Raw genomic sequence first — 23,003 nt, 5'->3', positions numbered from 1 at the left:
GTAAAGTATATCGTTGTAGTGGTATGAATAAAGCAGGTATGTATGCCAAGGTGCAATAATACCCAGGGTGTATTAAGTCAAAACAAAAAAAAAGAGCATAAACACCTTTTCTTCTTTTTTATTTTAAGGTGTGGGAGCATAGTAGATTTTGCAATAGTTTGGAGGGAGTCTTACTTTTCCTTGTCAGTTTTTTTTTACTTTTTCTTTGTCATGTGCATGTATAATGTTTTAAAAACAATAAAATAATTTGTAATATTAAAGGAAAGATTACTATTGCTATTAGAATTTTACAATATGGGCCCTGGAGTAGACCCAGGAAATAATTTTATCCAGTTCTTTGAATTTTATAATTGAATAATTATACTCAATTTCACTAACAGGAGGCAATAGTAGTAAAAAGGCATCTAATTTTATGTTAGGTTTCAGTCAATTTCTAGCTCTGTCACTTAGCCTTGTGGCTTTATGCAGGGTATTAAATTTTGACCTTCCATTTCCTCATTTATCAATGGGGCAAATATCCTCATATGGAGTATTATGAGAATTTAATGAGATAATGTAAATAAGGTATCTAAAATATTACCTAATAAATGGTTTTTCTTTTTCTTCCCTATGAAAAAATGCATATCAACCTGTCTTTTATTAGCTTTTTCACAAATAATTCTTAATGTTTCAGTAATAAATGTTCCTTAGAGGTAAATCATACTGTGAAAGAGAAATCTTACATGCTTATTTGTGAATTACATTCACAGAGTGTTTTCAGGAAAGTGAACATCTCAAGGAAAGTCTTAAGTGTTGTTTATTGCATCTCTTTGGAGCCATTGTAGCTGGTGGACAGGTGAGGAAAATGAAAATTAATACATAAAACAGTGAGAAATTTTCCATGGATTATTTAGTGTGTAATTTTGTCTTCTTATACTTTTATGAACCATACAAATATTTTTCTGAATTTGTATCTTGTTTAAAGCGAATCTGTTATTTATTTTGTTATTTCCAAAAAATCCTAAGTAATAATATTACCATTAACAATAAAATTACTGCATAAATAACCAGATTTAACAGTTTTGGTATTGTTAAGTTCTTAGTTGTGTTGACTTTCAGCTACTAGTTATTATTTTAGAGTACAGAAGACAGTCAACCCTATTAACTCCACTTAGTAAAATCAAACTCTAGCCATCTGATTTTCAAAGACATAATGAATTTAGTCACTTTTCTATTTACAGTTGCTAAATGTATAAATACAAGGTTCGTATGCATTTTTTTCCAGCAAACCCAAGTTTTCTATTAACAAGAAAGAAATTTTACTAATGTTTATTTCTTTATTTGAGCATCTTAAAAGCTGTTTGTGGTAAACTTTGAGTATAACTACTAGTTAAAAACAGGATTATAGTTCAGAAAGAACACTCTACATATTTTCGTTGCCCATAGTTTAGATCAGAAGTTTCTAACACTTTTTGTACCACATACCCCTTTGGCAGTCTGGTAAAGCCTGTAGAATGTTTTCAAATGCCTAAAATAAAATATACAAGACCACAAAGAAAACTAATTATAATGAAATGCAATTACTAAAGTATTAATAAAACAAATTTGTAGCATAGTAACACATGCTTACTTATAACATAAAAAGATACAGCAAGTCTAATAGCTACTGTAATTTCAAAGAAGAGTTGAGTATGTTTTAAGATATTGCAACAACTGTAGTATATAAAAATGTATGGTAACAAAACCACAGTTATCGATAATGATGCTTGTGTTTTCTAGTGGGCTACCTTGCCTTCTCGTCTTCAACTCTAATAGTAAATACGAGTAAATAGTAAATACTAAAATTATAACAGCTTAAATTAGAAGTTAATTTTTTTCCAAAAAAAAGCAGTCCAGAGTTAGTCAGGTGGCTTTAGGGTCTTCAGGGGCTTAGGTTCCTTCTGAATGTCAATTTGTTATTCTTACTATTATTTCTTGTGCTAAAAGATAGCTTCTGGAGTCTGGCCATCCTGTCTGCATTTTGGGTATGAAGATGGAGGGGGAGATAAGAATGAGACAATTGGTGTGTGCCAACTGTCTTTAAAAGCTAACACTCGTCTTTTTTATTTCATTTGCCAGACTCCATCAGATAACTGCTAAGAAGGCAAATGTGTCCAGATTTTTAAAAATTGATAAAACTTGCTTCCTTAGCCTTCTGACAGCAGGGGAAGTTAGGAATTATAATCTTTATTCCTGGTAGCCATGTGTCCAGTAAAACAGGGGTTCTGTTAGTAAGGAAGCAGAGGAGAATGGGTGTTGGGTAAGCCATCAGTAATTTCTTCCATAGTAATATTATTAATAGCATTTATTATACCCATAATAATAAGTCTTAATGGCCTAACTGCTATTACTTCTAGATTACTTTGCATAATTTTGTTCTGATTCATTATATATCAATTTAAGGCAATATAGTTCATTTCCTGTCTTAATGTATCACCTTGAATAACTACCAGTTACCAGTGTATCTATGTCATTTGGGATGGATTTGCTATAACCACAGAAAACCTGAAATAAGCTTAACCAAACTGAGTTTTTTTTGTTTTGTTTTTAATTCTTACGGTTCTGGGCTGATAGAGCAGCTCAATGGTATCATCCAGAACTAAGGTCCTTTGATATTCTTGTTCTGTTCTCTGTAGCCTGCTACTTTAATTCTCAGGCTTGTTTCCTCATGATATAAAGGTGGCTCCAAGCATTGTGTTGCTTTCCAGGCAGGAAAAAGATGAAAAGGCCAAGAGCAAAGAATCCTTCTCTTTCTATTTGTAAAGTGATATCTTCATAGTCTACTGGCTATGGTTCTTTACCAGAACAATATCACATGGCTACCCTGTCTCCAAGGAAGGGTGGTAAGCAAGTTTTCTATGTGGGCAGATTGCTGTCTGAATAAAATCAGAATTCCATTAGTAGTAAGAAAATGAAGACTTAATATGCGTAAGTCACTAGAAGTGTCTGTAAAGTATTTGTTTAAATTGTTTTATATGTTGATTTATTAACAGAAAATTATCGGCAGATTTATTAAATTCTCTCTGTTTTCGCAAACATATAGAACTTTAGTTAGGTTGGGGTTTCATTTTCATTGTCTCTCATGTTTCAGAGGAATGCCTTGCAAGCAATTTCTCCAGCCACCATGGAAGTTCTTATGAGAGTTTTGGCAGATTGTGATTCCTGGGAGGATGGAAATCCTGAAGAAGTGGGTAGAAAGTTAGAACTTACTTTAAAGTGCCTCACAGAAGTTGTACATATCCTTCTCACTAGCAGCTCTGACCAACGTCAAGTGGAAACCAGTGCTCTTCTGGAGACCTATTTTAAATTGCTAAACTCAGATCATTCAGCTTTATCTAGTCAAAGGAGGTCCAGACAGTGGCAAAGCCGGTTCATAGCTTTGCAGATCAAAATGTTGAGTAAGTATTACATAAACTTGATTATTGTACTCAGTTTTCTCTGAGTTTTTTTGCTCTCATATTCCCCATTTTATTTGAAACAAAAGGCCCTTGTATAGAAATTGTTTAATTCAGCTATCATGTGATTGTTTAGATTTTTACTTTAAAATAATTAATATGGAGTTGATTTGTTTTTCTACAATACCTGCTTTAACAGTGACAAAATTGAATCTCTATATTCTTTTTTGAAAGTGTAATCCACTAAAAGCATCAGTGTTAAAAAGAAAGTCAGCTATCATTTTGGAATTCTAGGAAAATAAATTTCAGAAAGTGTCATTTGTAGTTTCTAACCTATGGCGGAGTCACATATGATCAGTTTTGTATGTGCTTCTCTTACATCTTTGTAGACGTCACTTCAGCATATGTCCTCCTAGATGGCCTCTTGTTTTGTTTCCGCAGAGCCTCTCTGTGTGAATCTTGTTTCTCTTTCCCTCTCTTCGTGTAGATTGTTCTGTATCATTCTGTGCTTATATTTCTCTGTCTCTCTGCAAGCTCCTTCACCAATATATGTGATTTCTTATTGTATAAGAAGATGGCCAGTTAGATACAAATACTATTAGATTTTTAAAATCTTATGTAATCTGTTAAGATTGATAGATACAAATATTGCTGAGAAATCCTTCTTATAGAAATAAAATACTTTCACTAGCTGTCCTAGGAAATTCAGGTAAGTAAAAAAATAAAAGTTTTTTTATATTCTACCACCCAGACATAACCAACATTAATGGTTTGTTGTATAGCTATAGAGACTTAAAAATTACATGCTCAGGGTGTGTGTGTGTGGTGTCGTGTCCAATTTAAAAATATTGTACATCAAAATCGTGGTGAAATGATCCATTTCAACAGTGTTTCTTAGGAAGATAAGGTTCATCACACATAGTTTCTATTCTTTTATGTGTTATAACATGTCATGTTTTATAATTATTATGAATTGTAAGTTTACAAGAAAGTTGAAGTCTATATTCAATGGACTTCTTTTTTGTTACAAACTATCATATTACTTATGCTAGATGTCCCTTCAGTAAGAAATAAAAGCAAAGCATCAGCACAAAAGGGTTGATTATCCAAGTTGCATTTTTATAATGGCGATATGTTAATTTTATAATGTATAAAGGATAATGTGTTGCTGTAACATAACTAGTGTTGCTTATTGATGGAAAGCTGGGAACCACTGTTGAGCATTATAATAGAAGTACAACTAAGTAAATCTCTAGGAAATATATATCACTCTTACATATAAAAGCTCAAATATGTTTAATCGTAAAATGTAAAAATGTTTACTTTTCTTATCAAGTAATAAGCACAGATTTTGTTTTCTCCTCCCATTCCCTATATTTCCAAATTAATTTACATCTGTTTGTCAGCTTAAAAATCTAAATTAAAAATATGGCTATAGTAATTGTTTCTATGATCCCAAATTTTCCACTTTATAAATGGACAGTTTTGTTTTTATTTTCCTAGATACCATCACAGCCATGTTAGACTGCACAGACAGGCCTGTTTTGCAGGCCATTTTTCTAAACAGTAATTGCTTTGAACATCTCATACGACTACTACAGAACTGCAAGGTATTTTTCTATTATTATTGTCTTTGATTTTAAGGAGCTGTTATTTCATGTTTTGATTCAAATCTGAGCATATTATTACTAAACTTTTTTCTTTTTTATTGTGATAAATTTCATATAAGTAAAATTGACCATGTTAACCATTTTTAAGTGTACAGTTCAGTGGTATTAAATATATGTACACTGTTGTCTAACCACTACCACCATCCATTCCCCATAACTCTTTCCATCTTGTAAAACTGAAACTCTATACCCATTAAACAACTCCATATTCTCTCCTTCCTGTAGTCTCTAGCAACCACTATTCTATTTTCTGTCTTTCTGATTTTTAACTAATCTATACCCTCCTGTGAGTGGAACATGCAGTATTTGTCTTTTGTATTGGCTTATTTCATTTAGCATGTAATATCCTCAAGATTCATCCATGTTGTGTATTACAGAATATTTTTCCTCAATAAGTCCAAATAATATTCCATTGTATGTATATACCACATTTTGTTTATCCATTGATCTGTTGATGGACATTTGTGTTGATTCAACCTTTTGGCTATCATAGATTATACTGCTATGAACATGAATATATAAATATCTCTTTGAGACCCTGCCTTCAGTTATTTTGGGTATATATCCAGAAGGGGAATTGCTGGATCAAATGTTAGTTCTATTTTTAATCTCTTGAAAGCCACCTTTACTGTTTTCCATAGCAGCTGCACCAGTTTACATTTCTACCAACAGTGCACAAGGGTTCTACTTCTCGACATCTCATCAACTCTTGTTATTTTCTTCTTTTTGATAATAACCATCCTAATGGGGTGAAGTGTTATCTCATTATGATTTTGATTTGGCTTTCTATAATGATTAGTTATTTGAGCCTCTTTTCATGTGCTTTTTGGCTATTTGTATATCTGCTTTGGAGAAAATCTATTCAAGTCCTTTGTATTTTTTTTACTTGGGTTGTTTGTGTTTTGTTGTTGAGTTTCAAATTCTTTTTTATTATGCATTGCTCAAACTTGGTGTGAGCATTTAATGCATATAATATTTTGCTGTTGTTTCATTTACAGTTATTTCGTTAGTATTTTTCTGTATTATTATTTTAATATCTACATAATTTTGTTTTTAATATCTATATAATATTTTTAAATCTATCATAACTTTGATTTTAATATTATATTAAGTGAATGTACTATAACTTACTTAAGTATTTCCTATTGGTAGATACTTAATTTGCTTCCTTTCTTTGCTATTACGTAACTCTTTCAAGTTTCATAGACTAGAACTTCTATTTCTAGTATAATTACTAGATCAAAGGCATAAACTTGTCTTTTAAATTAGTGAAACTTGTATAAAAACAAGTTACAAATAATTGGGAAATACAGAAAAGTAGAAAAATAGAAATATTATTAAGGTTATTGTAGCATACTACCAACTTTCTTATTATTTTTCTTATTTTTTTCTAACACTTGTAGCAGCTTTATGTGTGAATACATAATAATTAATATCTCTATTATATTTCCATAAATTTCAAGATGGAATCAGTTTTTTTAGATAGCTTCTTGAGAAACCTTTGAAAATGAAACTACTTCAAAGACCTTTTCTTTTTCTATTTGAGTTATTCCTTTCATGGACTCCCTGCTGAAAAATACTAGGGGTTCATTCTGATTCTAGGAGAATATTCCAGAAAAAGGATTTTATCATCAGCTCCTTGAAATCTTCTACACTGTTAAGAGGGATATCCCTGAATGCATTTACATCACTGTATTGCTTAACTTACATAAAATAGTAAAGAATGTATTGATGAAATAAATAGAAATTAATATGTATGATGTCGATGAACATCCTAAATTGCCACAGGAGAGTCAAGATGATTTACAAATCATTCTTGGGAAAGAAATCCTAGGTAGATAAAGTCAGCATAAGATAAATATAAAACCTTTTGTTGTTAAAAAAAAGCACTTACAAAGGCAACTAAAGTGATAAACTTGCAAGCCACACATTGAAGGGTAAATCACTAGGCTAAAATTAGTTACTACTAAAATTTATTAGTATGTGCTTTTCTTCAATATGTGAAACTCAGATATAATAAAAATCTCTGTCATCATCATTAACAGCATCTTTTTAAAAAAGTATAAAGCTGTTTTGGCATAGCTTTCATGATGGTAAGGCTAGATTTCTTGTAATTTAGAATTGGAAACTTGTTTACAATCATAGTGTTTTAAAATTTAAATATTTGATGCTATTTATCACACTTTGTTTTGAAGCAGGAAATGCTAGAGAAGAAACTTGTTTCAGAGGGGAAAGCCAGGCTTTGGGACCCTGGAGCTCCCCACTGATACTGATCTTTATTTCTGGAATATTCTAGTCAGAATCACTGTAGATTCATCAGAAGACATTAGAGTATTAAAAAATTAGGGGGAATCTTTGAAATAAACTGCCTAACTCTTTTATTGTATAAATCAAAAAATATGTCCTAAAAGGTTAAATAATTAACCCAAGGTTAACACTAATATAGCTGGAAGTAGGATTTCTTACCCAGGTATTCTGACCCTAAGTTCATTGTTGTATGTAGTTTTGTATCTGTGTTACTCATACTTAAGTTCACTGTTTAGTCCAAAGAAAAAATGTTTTCTATGCATTAAGTAAAAGAACTGCAGATTTTATTAATAAACATATTTGATGGAGGTAGGTGATAGATTCCTCAATATATAAAAATGTTTGGAATCTTGTGAAACGTAAGTTCCCAAATGTATTATGGGATGCTACTGTTGTATGTGATTGATTTCTGTTTAAATTGTTTTTTGTTAGTAAGGAATGAATAATATATTCTACTTTAAATAGTAATACAGAATGAAGAAAATTGTTTTTTAAATCTTCAGAGCCATTGTTAACTAAAGCTTAATGTAGCATAACAATTTATGACTTACATAGAAAACTTTAGGCTTTGCAGTGTCTGTACTTACTTTTTGTATGAGGTTCTCCCAACAGTTGGAGTATGCATTAATTTCATTAAGTGTTTGTGTAAAGCCTTCTGGGTTTGTCAAAATGAGTTTCATCATACTATAAAGTACTTATCTATCATACTTTTATCTTTCCTGATAGGTGTGATGAACCGTAAACATTTAAGAGTTATTTTATTTTGCTATACTGCATTTTGGAAGGGTGATATGCTTTGATTAATGTAAAAAAAATTTTTTTTAACTGTCCAAGGATATTTGAATTAATGAGAAGAAAATAACATGCAGATTTCTAGTACCAAAGATAAGGATTCAACCATTTCATTGACTTTAGCACTCTGCTTGGAGTTGAAATCATTTTTTTGAAAATACCGGCATTGAAGCATATTGTAAATATGTAAAGTTCCATTTGAGGATTTTAGTCATAGATTCTGGAAAACTGTTGGTAATATTGTGTGGTCTTGTTCATCTTCTTAATTTACTTTCTTCTCCATATCTACGTGTTAAAACTAACTATAACAAAATTTTATCATCAAAACAGTCTTAGTAGGAATGAGAATTTATGAAAGGAGTGACTGATTATATTATGAAAGGAGTAACTGAGGGGTGCTTTGTAGAAGAGTATTGGGAGTTGATAGAATGGTATAGTCAAAAGTCACACCTGCTTAATTCCTACATATTGCGTTTGTGACCTTGAGCAAGTTTCTTTTCATCTTTTTAAAAGAGATTTTTATTTAGATTATAGAGCAACACATAATCAAAATATATTTTGGAGGAAATAAATATAAAAATATATTTTAATCTTTTTGCAAAGTATATAAATATAATATTTAAAATTTAAAATTGTAAAATTCATATATTTGCATATATATTTTAATGTGAATATATTTTCCTTTCCAAAACTGGAATACTACTGAATATTTTTATATCCTGCTTTTAAATGTGTTACATCATGAGTCTCCCTATAGACCATTTTTCAAAACATTGTTTTTAATGACTGCAAATTTCAACCCAGCAGCTTTCCAAAGTACGGGATTCAGAAGATCCTTGTAGGTAATCTGCAAAATCTAACCTTAACAACATTTCTCTTTGAGGCTAATTTTCTTCATAAACTTTAACCAAAACGTTATTATAACAGTGAATGCAAAAGCATATATGTGGTTTCATCTGTCTTCTATTAAGTCAGACATTTAAAGAGATTCGCAAAAATGCAAAAGCAGTGCCATCCTCACTAAGGTATATTTGGAAAATATAGTTATTTTTCATGAAAATATATTATTTATGTCAGCATGTAATGGGTTTATTATTGTTATTTTTTGAATAAATAAACAAGTATTTTAAAATGTCTTACATTTTATTTTCTGATATGGTAAATATTGATAGATGTGATCCACATAAACAAAAGTTCCTTGGGGTTCTCAATTTTTAAGAGTGTTAAGGGCCCATGAGACTATAAAGTCTGAGAACTTCTGTTTCAGTCTATCAGTGAACTATAGTTTATTTATTCTACTATTGTTGGATATTTGGGTGGTTTCTTATTTTTTGCTATTGAAAATAAAGCTGAAGTGAGCATCTCTCTTCTGAAACTTTGGTATGAGTTTCTGACTATTTCATAGGGTAGATTTCTAGAAATACAGTTACTGATATAAAGACTAAGAACTGTTTTTAAGATTCTTGATATGGATTGTTTTCTGGGAAGACTTTACTCACTTTTGCTTTCATCACTTTTGAGCATTCCTGTGTCCTTCTACCTAGGTAATATGGAATATTACTTTGTTTGAAATATTTGCTGATAATAATGTCAACTTTCATTTATTAAGCCCTTGTTATGTACCAGATACTGTGCTAAAACCAAGCATGAATTATTTCATTTACTCTGCACACGTATTTAATGAGATATTATTTTCATTTTTGAGAAAACATGCTCAAGGGAAGTTAAGTAGTTTTCCCTAAAACCAGACAGCTAATAAGTAGTGAAATCAAGATTCAAATCCAGGCCTCTGATTCCCAAGCCTATATTGTATGCACTAATCTATTTTTTAAGTTCAGCTTTCTTTGTGTATACTCTTTTATACCATATCATATCATAACTTTATCCACTTTATTTTATATTGCGTTATTTCAGCATATTCCTGGGCTGCTGTTTTCTCATTTCTGAAATGATAGGAAATACTAAGGATTTCCTTGTTAGGATGCCTTTGATAAATTCCTTTATAAATCTTTCATTCCCTTTTCACTCTCATTTGAATAATCTTTCTTTTTGTCTAAACTGTCACTGAGATCTTTTGGGATTCTGTTTTATATACTTAAACAAAAATACTTACTTCTTTTCTTTCTTTCAGAAAAGGGCAGTCACCACGTATGTCAGAGATAATCCTAATTCCCCTTCCTAGTATATGAATTAATATAAACAGCCAATTCTCGGTCATTTTGAGAACACTATTACAGAATGTTCAACAAAATGTGTGGTTAGATAAATTTGGGAAATGCTGCGCACTGACCTCCTTTGTCAAAGCACACATTAACGTATTTGAGACTCTGAAAAATATTTCCAGAAAGAACTCTTATTAAAGTCAGTTTAAATAGCACTTAACAAACACTTGGCTTCAGAACCCTTACTGTCTATTTACTACAGTATTTTTAGCTTGTCTCAGTAGCACATTTCCCTCTTTTCTGTGAGGCATTTTCTGCTGATTCTTTAAGAATTTAAAATATTAACTAATTTAATTATTACTGTTGTTTCTTATTTTAGTAACTGTGAGTTCCAAGAGAGAAATAACTAATGTTAGTTTGTAATCCAAAAGTGAGTAGTTGATTATCCATTTAAAAGCAGTATATACAAATGGATTCTTGGATTTATTTTCAAGAGACATGGAAATCCATTGAAGCCTCATTTCTATTTATAGGTAACAGTTTAATGTTCTTTCTCCATTATTCTTATCTCTGTTTTTAACAGCTATTTTTAAATGCTAACAATAAGGTGGCAGACAAGAACAAGAAAGACCTTGCCAACAAATTACTGACAGAAATGAATGAGGACCAGGTATCTGCAAAGTCCGCATCTTGCTTCAGCTGAAGTCCAAAATCAGTCAATGGGAGCAACTATTCCTGTACTTTTCTTATGTCTTAAAATACACAAACATTATCTAATTTCAATCTTCATTAATTACTTTTGACATTAAGTTAAAATAAAAATTGCTTTCATCCAAAAGATAAATCAGTTGAAATCTTGGTGGTTGATGTAATCCATCAAGAGTATTCCACCCACGTGTTTTTCTTGACAGTTTGAGAAGATATAAAGTACAGGAATGGGATCCCAACATTAGTGCTGTCCACCTGGTGGTGACTTCATATTTTGGGGGCTTCTTTTTCTAAGCATTGTGGTGTATTGGGACTTTAGGGCTTTGTTTGTGAATATGTATGGTCAGTTTTAATTCTTGATTCTTTGCTTCTTGTTGACAAATAATGATTATAATTCAATGGACAACCTGAATCTTGGAGGAAGGGAAGAAGATGCTGAACTCTTTGAGTCTTAATTTAGCATAAAACTTAACATTTTTCTTTTCTAAAAATTCATCTCTATATGGTTATAAGGCAGAAATATGCAACCTATGTTGCTTTTCACAATACATTACATTATAGGAAAAAACTACTTACAAAAATTGCATTTTTTTCCCTAAAATATTTGGAAGCATGATTACATGATATGTTTTATTAACATTATCTTAATGTCCAGGATTATAAACAGAGCTGTGGTTAAAAAGAGACATGATAATCTATTGTTTTCTATTCTGTATGTGAAATATGAATTACAGAATACCATCTCATATTTCTCAATAAGTGTTAGTCCCTCTTAAAGCCATCTTATACAGACTAATACTACTTAAAATAGCCTTCTTAGAGGTTTGTTAATATTCCTAATTGTAGGATGCTTAGTCCTCTTTGTTAAAGCCTAGGAGAGCTCTTTGAAATTCTATATGTAAAACTTATAGTGCATATTATATGTTTCTTTACATATGTAATACATATATTTTATGTAATAATAAACAACAAACATTAAGATACCAGTTTAAACAGAGAAGACAAGTAGTGATTCTATAGCATCTTACTATGCTGATGGACAGTGACTATAATGGGGTATGTGGTGGGGACTTGATAATAGGGGGAGTCTAGTAACCATAATGTTGTTCATGTAATTGTACATTAATGATAGCAAAAAGAAAAAAAAGATAACAGTTTAAATAACTTGCCTGAAAGTGATAGAGCTTAGTTTAAAACAAGAAAGATCTAATCTGTCCCCTTTTACTCAAAATCTAATGGGAGGGAAAGAGGAAAATGCTATTTCTGGAGTGACTAAGTCATAAGGTAGTTGACCCTTGAACAACATGGGTTTTAACTGTGTGGGTCCACTTATATGTCGATTCTTTTCCAATAAATACATTGGAAAATGTTTTGGAGATTTATGACAATTAAAAAAAATATTTCCTTTTCTCTAGCTTATTTTATTGTAGAAATATAATACATATACATAATACGTGTTAATTGACTGTTTTTGCTATCAGTAAGGCTTCCAGTCAACTGTAGGCTCTTAGTAGTAACTACTAAGTTTGGGGGTAGTTAAAAGTTATACAGGGGTTTTTGAATGTGCAGGGGTCAGCACTCCCAACTCCCTGGTTGTTCAAGGTAATATATGCATGAAAACAGATTTCCAGGACTGTTAGTTTTCACAACTTTCTAGTCTTTGTGCTATGCTTTAATGGTTGGCTAAGCCTAATGATACAACAGTCATGTTCAGTTTTTTAATATTGTTGATGTTACAATTTGTTTTTGTATTTTTGCTATAATATACACTTCCCTGAAGTTTGACATATGTCTTCTTTATGATGAAGCTTTAAACAGAAATAGACAAATGGAGATGATTCTTATTTTTTTGCTACAACTTTTAGCATTAAGAATTGCCTCCTCAAAAACATGACAATGCTGAACACATAAATATTTCATTTTGTTTCTGCCTCGAATTCTGCATTTTATGTAAAAGTAAATAAAACTTATTGTTTGCAAGTGTGATTGGTGTATATACTTGTGTATATACATACTATTTCAATTATAATACAGGCATGTGGAGACTAAGTAGACAAGATATTTTAGACATTTTATTATACATGCTAAGATGTTTAAATCTAGGAAGTTCAAGTATATTTTTGAAGAAAAATTAAAATAGGATTTCCAATGATAGACCTCCCTCCCTTCCTCTGGAGATTGTCCATTATTGTTAAAAAGCATGTTTTAAGCTTGGTGGGGTTTTTTTCCCCAAAACATTTTAATGTGATGAGTGAATGTAGCCTTATCCTTCTTGACACATGGCTTATTTTCTGTCAAGTAGGTAGCTTTTCTTGCAGGTTATGTTTCAGAAATCCATTTCATTGGAAGAGGAATGCATTGCATGTTAAGTAATTATTTTTTCAGGTTTTCAGAACAAAGGTTTCCTAACTGAATACAAATCTTGAACACATTTGTTAATTTCTTGTTGTTGTTTTCTCCCCTCTGATAGATGTTGCAGGGACAATTGGATTGTTTGGCTGTTTCAACCATTCAGGCTTTGACAGCAGTAATGAACAAATCTCCAGCTGCTAAGGTGAAACATATATCCCTAAGCTCGAAAATGTTATTTAATATATACCAGTTTTCACTATATATTCCCAAAGTATGTTTGAAAGTGTGTAACACATACGGTTTTATGCCTAATATGGAGTAGTTCACAAAATATCTCCTGAGTATAGGGATCATTTTGCTGATAATTTTAAAGACAAATGCCTATGGGCACTGCTTTTGAATTACATAAGACATTGATGACTGAACAGCAAGCTAATAGAGATTTACAGTGTAGCTCAATGAATGGGAAGACAGTACTGGTGTTGAAATGTTGAAGTGATTGTTTTAAGTGATTCAGTGGTTACTGTGTTTAAAGCATTAAATTTATATCATAGTTTTTCTTATTTAATAAAATAATCACTCTTTCACTTTTTGGTCAGTTTACTACAGCTTAGAATATAAACATTTTCATATGTGAATAGTCCTATCAGTTTAGGACTTGTTTTCCCAGATGGCCATGGAAATTTTGCTTCTTTATTTGTAGTCACTAACCTTCAGAATTTTGTTTCCCTTCTCATTCACTGCCTCTGACTGTCCTGCTGTCCTCTTACGCTGATTTTGTGCTGGTAGTTTCTTCATTGAGTAGTTTTAAGGATTAGTGAGATCATTTGAGTAAAGGGAAAAAGCAAGCATAGTGCCAGGCACATGGTAGTGCTTAATAAATGTTAGTCTCTCTTATTATTTTTACCATTTTACCTTCTTATCCACTGCCTCTAATATATTTCATGCCTTATCATTCTAGTACCAGAAATGAATGAATAAATTCTTGTTTCCTAAGCCATGCCTTTGTTGGTTTTTGTTAGGAGACACTAAGTTTTGCCCTATAAATGTTGCTGTATATAACTTATGGTTAGATTCCTACTGAATAGGTTTTCACAACTTTTACAGGTTGGTTTGGAAATCTAATATCCATTTATAATAGTTTATGTAAGGAAAAAAATCATTTTAAGTTCTGAGTAATTGATTTATGAGTATAATAGCTGCCTGTACTCCATTATGAAATTCTAACATGAAATGATGTTCAAGTCTTTTTGAAATAAATTTTTTTTAACTATGTAATGCCTTGCATGGCTTAAAATCAAAAGTTTATTTTTAAAATGCCTTCTGAAAAAAGATTTTCTTTCTACTCTTGGCCCACAGGCAACTAGTTCCTTTCTCAGAAATAACCAGTCTTACTCATTTTGTTTAAATCTTTTGATTCAAAAATGATTATATAAATTTCCTCCTAATTTACTGGACCAATTTAGTATTGCTAGGTTTTTTGGCTGTCTTTGTATTTTACTTGATGGCTTTGTGTTCCTACAAGTTCAAATATACATGGGACTTAGACCTTACTAAAGTGAACTCAATGTTTCAGATAATTCAGGCCATTTAGATAGAAATTGCAGAGTGAAAACTGTATCCACTTTTTTTTTCTGGTCACTACTCAAAATTACCAGGACTCTTTAATCTAGATCTTTGAAGCTGCTTTCTGACTCCTGTTACGCCTAAAGTCTCCACATTTTTTTCTCCATTTTTGTTTTGACTTCATGTAATACTATACTAATTATGAATCAAGTGAAGAAAATAAAGGCAGTGATTGTGCTCTAATCTATAAGTAATATAATAATTTTATAATATATAATTATTGCTAATTTCATTTATTTTGGTAGATTCTTGTCACATTGTATATCAGAAGATATATGGAATCTATTTTAAGATGAAGATATGATTTAACAAAAGACAAGTATTGAATTCATACCCTTTTAAATATTGAGTTGATTAACCTAAATGGGTATTATTTTAAATAATACAAGTATACATTTTAAATATTCCAGCAAATTCAGTCTTTGAAAAATGTGCTTTGATTCTTTTATTACCCCTTCTCTAGGAAGTATTTAAAGAAAGAATTGGTTATACCCATATGTTTGAAGTATTAAAATCCCTGGGTCAGCCACCACTGGAACTACTTAAAGAACTTATGAATATGGTGAGTTTTGCAGCTTTATTAAATGAAGTTCCATTATCTCCATATCAAAAATGGTTACTAACCTTTTGTCTTTTGTATTGCTTTACAGGCTATAGAGGGTGACCACACTTCAGTTGGGATTTTGGGCATTAGTAATGTCCAGCCTCTCTTGCTTCTTATCCAGTGGCTTCCAGAGCTAGAATCCCATGATCTGCAAATCTTCATTTCTGATTGGCTGAAAAGAATTTGTTGTATTAATAGGCAAAGTCGAACTACTTGTGTCAATGCAAATATGGGAATTCGAATCATTGAAACCCTTGATTTCCATTCTTACCTTCATCGAACTTGTGCTGAGAACCTGATTGCACTTCATGGATCCTTGGGGAGTCAGTCAGTGAGCTCAGAAGAAATCCGTCGACTACTAAGATTGCTGAGAGTGGATGAATCTGAGTATATTCACCCTTACACCACTCCTGTGACTCGAGCAATCCTGACAATGGCCCGAAAGCAAAGTCTAGAGAGCGCACTTCAGTATTTTAATTTGTCACATAGTATGACAGGAATTTCTGTGCCTTCCATACAGAAATGGCCAGGGTCTGCGTTTTCTTTCAGTGCTTGGTTTTGCTTAGATCAGGATCAGTTGACTCTTGGCAACGCTAACAAAGGAGGAAAAAGAAAACAATTGTACAGGTACTGGTACAAGTTATGGAGTATAAGTGAATACTGTCAGAACAATATATGCTGTGATTCTTAAACAGGAAAAACCTTTTCTGATCATCTGATTTTTATTTAAAAAATTGTTTTCAGAACAAAGCATGTTGTTATCTTTTATCAAACAAAATATTTGTTCTTTTTTTGGGGGGGTATTTATCGGAGTTGACATACAATATATTGGTTTCAAGTATACAACACAGTGATTCAGAAATTACACACATTATTAAATCCTCACCCCAAGCATCTACTTCTTTAATGTACAATATCTGAAGCTTCTTCATCCTTGTGTACACAGTTTAGTTGTAAGTGCTTTATTGCTTTCATAATATTAATTACATATCTCACATGTTTTGCTCATTAAGTTCTGAGGCAAGTTTGGAAACAAAGTTTCTTCTTAAAAGTGTAAAAGTGGAGAAAAAGGGAATAATAAAATTGAAAATGAATGGTGACTGACCTCTGTGTTCCACTGAAGGTGCTATATGTGAAGTATCAGAAAATCTATGTGTATGTACATCCAAACTTAGTTACTTAAGTAACTAATAATTTTTTAATACACCTGGTGATTTTTAGAACTTTATTCATATTTTTTGAATCTTATTTGAAAGAACTTTGAAGATTTGAAAGTTTAAAATTTTACTGTTGTTTGCTATTAGAATTACACTTCTATAGTTACCTTTTATAATTAACTAAACTCTTACACCCAAAAGTGATTTAAAAATTATCTTTGAAGCAAGGTTAGAATGTAAGCCATTAGATAGCATTGTTGATAAAGATACTCCTGATGACATGGTTTTGTGTGTTTCAGTGATGGTAAAACTGGACACCTGACGTCAAAGTTCTGATAATACATATTTTTGTTAGCTTTTTTACAGGAAGTGGCATGGGTTTTGAAGCTTTTATTACCCATTCAGGGATATTGGTTGTGGCAGTGTGCACAAAACGAGAATATGCTACAGTTATGCTTCCTGACTACAGTTTCTGTGATTCCCTCTGGGTAAGGCTTTAGGGTATCACATTTAACTATTTAATTCTTTTCTTTAAAAACATATATTCAGTGCATGTATATCAGGAGTTGTCATCTGCTTTTTCAGGTTCTTTAATTTTCACTTTGAAGTTAATCTATAAGAAGATTAATGCTGTTCATCATTGTCATTTTAAATTCAGTTAATAATCATTGTTTTTCTAAAAAATTCAAATGAAATATCTCATTTTCTAGAATCAAATTAATTTCATTTTGAAATTCAATTTAAAATGCGAACATAAATTAAGAATAGTGAATTTCTGTTACTTTTCTTAAAATATAAAATGCTTCTTATTAGAAAAATTGATTCTGAAAATACTCATAGACTTGGGAAATGCAGAAAATGTACTGTTGCAGTTGTGTATAAGTTTTCTAGAATAGATTTAAGTGCTGTTATAATACTTCAGAAAAAAATTGTTATTCACTTTAAGAACATCATTTTAACCAGCATTTAATTAACTTTAATCTTAATGTTCTGTTCACACAAACTAGTTATAGAATAATATTCTGCAAACATTTGTCATTCCAGAGACTTAATGTAATTTTAGTTTTTTAAATGCATGTTTTATTTTAACAGCACAATATAACTATTGTCCACATGCCTGGAAAAAGGCCCTTTGGTCAGAGCTTTGTCTATATCTACGACAATGGACAGCAGAAGGTGTCTGCCCCTCTCAGATTTCCTGCCATGAATGAAGTAAGCACATCTAACTGACTCTTTGTGGGACCAATTGGTTAATAACTCATTAAATTTTTCAGTTTAATGTAGAACATTCTGTTTATTCTAGATATGTGCCCATAAATTTTAAAGTGTTTTCTATATACTAGGAAATGGTAAGTTAATATTTAAGTCTGTTAGCCTATCATCATTAGATGAAGTCAGACAACATGTAATAAAAACAACTCAAGGAAGAAACAAATGTAATTAATGTCTAGAGAAAAGACATGTAGCAGAAAGCCAAAGAAATTGAATAGAACAAAGCAAAGGAGCATTTAATAAAGCCCACCAAGTACTTAGAGACTATTATGATGCTCTTTTCCATCTCCATTGAGTTTGAAACAATAATGAAGAAACTGTAAACCTTTACATTGTAGTCAGGTGTAAGGTAAGATTTATTTACTGAGGTGACTCTTAACGAACATTAGTGTAAAAGTTCTTTGAGAATTTTTGGTAAATTTGAAAGAGCCTTTTCTGAAGATAGTGGAATAGATTAATTCCTAAGTCCTTCTGGGACTGTCCTAGTCCTTCTTGACCTTATATATTTTAAGGGAGAAAAATAATTTTCTCTCTTTTAAAATATAGTAAAGTTATTACATTAAAAAAAATTCGAACTCATTAAAAAGTCAAGATTTACAGAGAGATATAATGTGAGTTGTAAAAGTAATGCTTCCAAACCCCATAGGCTAACAGGAACATCTGTAATGATTTCTTATATACACACACACATCCACACATTATGATCCATTGCTCAATTGTATGTACTGTTTTATTGTAAATATGAAGATAGAGAAGTAATTAAAATCATGTAATTAATCTTGTTTGTATCTTATTTTTAGCCTTTTATTTCCTGCTGCATTGGTTCAGCTGGGCAAAGAACCACCACTCCTCCACCATCCCAAATCCCAGATCCACCTTTTTCTTCTCCCATTACCCCTCATCGGACATCGTTTGGTGGAATTCTGTCATCAGTCTCCTGGGGAGGAGCAGCTGAAAAATCAAAACTGATTACCAAATTGATATCAGCTGGAACCCAAGACAGTGAATGGGGATGTCCCACATCTCTGGAGGGTCAGCTAGGGTCTGTTACCATCTTCTATGAAGCACTACAGCCTCCTCAGGTGAAGGGATTATATTTAGCAGGTGAGTATGTATGGTCATATTGTTTACTTATATAGTTTTTCAGTTGCCTGAATATATTCTGAAGAGTATGTTCATATTTGTAATTGAAGCTGAAAGGGATGAAAAAGCCCACCATGTCCCATACTTTTTTCCCATTCAGCTTTATTGGGGTACTGACATACAACATACACCAGTTTAAGGTGTAAGTTGTTACATGTATATGTTGCAAAATGATTACCACAATAAGCATCGTTAGCTCTTCCATCTCCTCACATAAAAACATTTTTTGTGTGTGTTGTGATAACATTTAAGATCTTTTCTATTAACAGTTTCCTAGTATATGATATAGTATGGTTAATTGTAGTACACCATTCTGTTTTGGTAGGCATAAATAAAGCAAACCTTTGGGAAATATTTCAAGTATCATCCATAATACTGTCAGTATTAGTGTGTTAGAACTGCCATAACAAAATAACAAAGACTGGGTGGCTTAAACACTATTTATTTTCTTATAATTCTAGAAGCTTTAATTCCAAGATCAGATTTCCACTAGGCTCAGTTTCTGGTGAGGATTTTCTCCATGGCTTGTAGATGGCTATCTTCTCCCTGTGTCCTCAGATGGCATCTCTCCTCTAGTTGTGTGCAAAGAGAGGTATCTCTGGTGTCTCTTCTTTTACAAGTGATCCTACTAGCATCATGTAACCTTAATTTTAATTCTGTCCTTTAAGGCTCTGTCTCCAAATACAGTCACATTGTGAGTTACAGCTTCAATATCTGAATTTTTTTTTTTGAGGTGGGGACATAATTCATTCCATAATACTGCCAGTACTTTTGAGAGATTTTTAAAAAATTGATGAAACAAAATATAAGCCTGTGTTCATAAGAAGTCACGTGACTCATTCCAAAATCATGAGAGTCTTGTTTTAAATTTTGTCATTTTGATAGTTTATATTAATAGATCTGAAGAATTCAGGAAAGTAGTAGAGTTAGGAGACCTTGGGTAAGATTACAACTGTTTTTGTTTTGGCATTTTCTTTTTCTTTTGGCTATGATTTTAAAGATATACTCTAATTGTTACTGGATCATAACTGTTTCCAAAATTGTATCTAAATTCTAGTGAGATGTTCAGGAGTTAAGCCTTTAAGTAGTTGTGTACATTAATTCTTCAGAGAACTATTTGTCACATATGTCTTTTTTAGATTATAGTTGATTCTTGAACAACACTGCATGGGTCCACTTATATGTGGATTTTTTCCAGTAAATATATTGGAAATGTTTTTGGAGATTTGCAGTAGTTTGGAAAAACATGTTATTTCATTTCTTTTTTCCTTTATTGAAGTATGCACTTGACGTATACCCTATTGAAGTATACACTTGCCAACCACTTGTTATTTCTTCTCTTTTGGATCGTAGTCATTGTGACCGGCATGAGATGGTAACTCATTGTGGATTTGATTTGCATTTCCCTGGTGATTAGTGATGTTGAGCATCTTTCATGGGCCTGTTAGCCATCTGTATGTCTTCTTTGGAAAAATGTCTATTCAGGTCCTCCGCCCATTTTTTAATCAGGTTACTTTTTGGTGTTGAGTTGTGTGAATTCTTCATATATTTTGGATATTATCCCCTTGTCAAATATATCTTTGCAATTTTTTTCTCCTGTAGAGTTGGTTGTTTTTTTTGTTTTGTTGATGGTTTCCTTTGCTGGGCAGCAGACTTTTGGGTTGATGTAGTCCCACTTGTTTATTTTTGCTTTTGTTTCCCTGAAAAAACATTTTCTTTTCTCTGGCTTACTTTATTGTAAGGATTCAGGATATACTACATATAAAAATTTGTGTTAATTGACTGTTTATGTTATCAGTAAGGCTTCCAGTCAACAATAGGCTGTTAGTAGTTAAGTTTTGGGGGAGTTAAAAGTTACACAGATTTTTGACTGTGGGAGGGAGAGGATTGGTCAGTGACCCTAATGCTTGCATTGCTAAAGGATCAACTGTACATGAGTGTTTTGAGATGAATGGCAATGTCCAAAATTTCAAAGTTTATTTAAGAACCTTATACTTTCAAACTCACCAAAAGTATTTGAAGATGATCTATAATCTCAATAAATTCCAATTTAATAAGTCATATAGTATATACATTTACTTTGGATTTTGTTCTTATAATTCTTCCTACTGTAATTTTATTATAAATAATATTTGTTATATAGTCTTCATAACGATCTTTTTAATGGCCACATAATATTTCATTGTATTCATACTACATTATTTACTTAGGTTGTTTATGATTTTTAATATTGGTATAAAATTCAAATATTAAATATGATGAGCTGTTATACTTAGTTTTTATTTCTTATTTTGGTGGCTTTACTTATAATAAATTCCCAAGATAAATATTCAAAGGGTGTGAATACTTTGTGACTCTCCGTATATGTTGCCTAATTAGTTTCCAGAAGGGATACACCAATTCATAGTACCTACAGGTAATACCTAAGTACACAAGTTTTGCCACAGATTCATTCAGGTGGAATGGTCAGTATTGTTTTCTCCATTTTTTAAATGTAAAATGAAACTTTTGATTCATTTCTTTGATTTTTTTTTTCTCTTAGGAAAGTCAAGAATTTTTTTCCTAATTATTTACTATTCTGCTTCTGTGAAATCTGTTCACATTATTGATAGATTATTTTGCTATTTTATTTTAAATTTGAATTGGTTTACATTAAATAAATTAATAGACAAACTTTGTTATATTTAATGTTAGCTTTGTAATACTATGCAAAATTTCCTTTTTATACTGGAAATTGAACCACACCCCAACTTTTCTAGGTTTTGGATAAATTGGAGGTGATATAAAAATAAAATACCTTTTGGCTAATATGTTTTAACTGTGTTATTTGCGTAGCTTGAAACAGCTTAATTTTAAGTTTTGCTCTGATTACACAGAACCAAGGAGGCCATATGTATTCAATGATATGTGTGTATATGTGTGTATAAATAATTTTCAGGTCCAAACTGTTTAAGCCCTTGGAAGTTTCAAGAGTCTGACATGGCTGACCTGCCTGGTAACGTCCTTCTTCACTACACTGCAAAGGTTAGAGTAAATGCATGGATTGTGCATCTAGTTGTTAACTATGCTCTGGACTAAGATTGTTTTTTTTATTCTTTTCATCATTTCAGTAGGTATTGAGGAGGAGCTTGAATTGCCATTTTAAAATATATTAATTTTCGAAGGAATATGATGCAGTAAAAATTAAGGTGCACCTCTTAACTAGGATTCAGATGTTATCGTTATGCCATACCAGTAGTTTGAATGGGAATAAGTTTAGTGAGAGTTTGTACTAATGAATATTCTCCAGTAAATGAATCATTTTATATTTGTTTTATTCTACTTTATTGGGAGGAGATGTGAAACAGAATTATGCTCAACATTTTCTCATTTTTTAAAATGTGATGCTAGCAAGAAAACAAAAAAATGAAATGTTTTTTTTGTTTTGTTTTGAGAAAAAAGAAACTATCTTACAAGTATAGCCTGTCTAGCCCTTTTTTCTTCAAGGGCCTATCTAGTGAAAGCAATTGAAGTCATAAAGAGCTGAAGGAAAGATCAAAGGAGAACTGGGAGGAAGGAAAGGGAGTTGTGGCATAAACAACAGTATCAGTTACCTTCAGTATACTCAATTTTACATTGACCCAGAAAATACATTTATTGTGTGAGATTATACACTACAGAATTTTCTTTCTGGTTTACCCAGCTAATAAATGGTCATAATTTATTACTTTGAATGCTTTGTGTCCTATTATTTGTATTTTTCCCTAACTTTTTATTTTGATTAATTTCAAACTAGGGAGAAGTTATAAGAATGGTAA

The 23,003-nt window shown here is 31.5% G+C and overlaps 1 protein-coding gene across 8 annotated transcripts in view; it reads left to right on the top strand.

The window, feature by feature from the left end:
* NBEAL1 (neurobeachin like 1) overlaps positions 1–23,003 on the top strand; it is a 240,173-nt gene that overhangs the window by 74,927 nt on the left and 142,243 nt on the right. For 6 of the 8 annotated variants that reach the window (XM_057503678.1, XM_057503677.1, XM_057503672.1 and 3 more), the window contains 11 exons: positions 750–835; positions 3,110–3,416; positions 4,917–5,023; positions 10,928–11,014; positions 13,523–13,606; positions 15,494–15,592; positions 15,681–16,261; positions 17,147–17,279; positions 17,884–18,003; positions 18,864–19,167; positions 22,145–22,230. In XM_057503678.1, the coding sequence (XP_057359661.1) occupies positions 750–835; positions 3,110–3,416; positions 4,917–5,023; positions 10,928–11,014; positions 13,523–13,606; positions 15,494–15,592; positions 15,681–16,261; positions 17,147–17,279; positions 17,884–18,003; positions 18,864–19,167; positions 22,145–22,230 (1,994 nt within the window). The remainder of the gene's footprint in view (positions 1–749; positions 836–3,109; positions 3,417–4,916; positions 5,024–10,927; positions 11,015–13,522; positions 13,607–15,493; positions 15,593–15,680; positions 16,262–17,146; positions 17,280–17,883; positions 18,004–18,863; positions 19,168–22,144; positions 22,231–23,003) is intronic. The other 2 variants (XM_057503676.1, XM_036927881.2) reach the window with 1 other exon arrangement.

The sequence above is a fragment of the Manis pentadactyla genome, chromosome 6, assembly GCF_030020395.1.
Source record: "Manis pentadactyla isolate mManPen7 chromosome 6, mManPen7.hap1, whole genome shotgun sequence".
In the NCBI taxonomy this organism is placed as follows: domain Eukaryota; kingdom Metazoa; phylum Chordata; class Mammalia; order Pholidota; family Manidae; genus Manis; species Manis pentadactyla.
The sequence above is the reverse complement of the archived record's forward strand: the minus strand, read 5'-3'. Positions and strand labels throughout refer to the sequence as shown.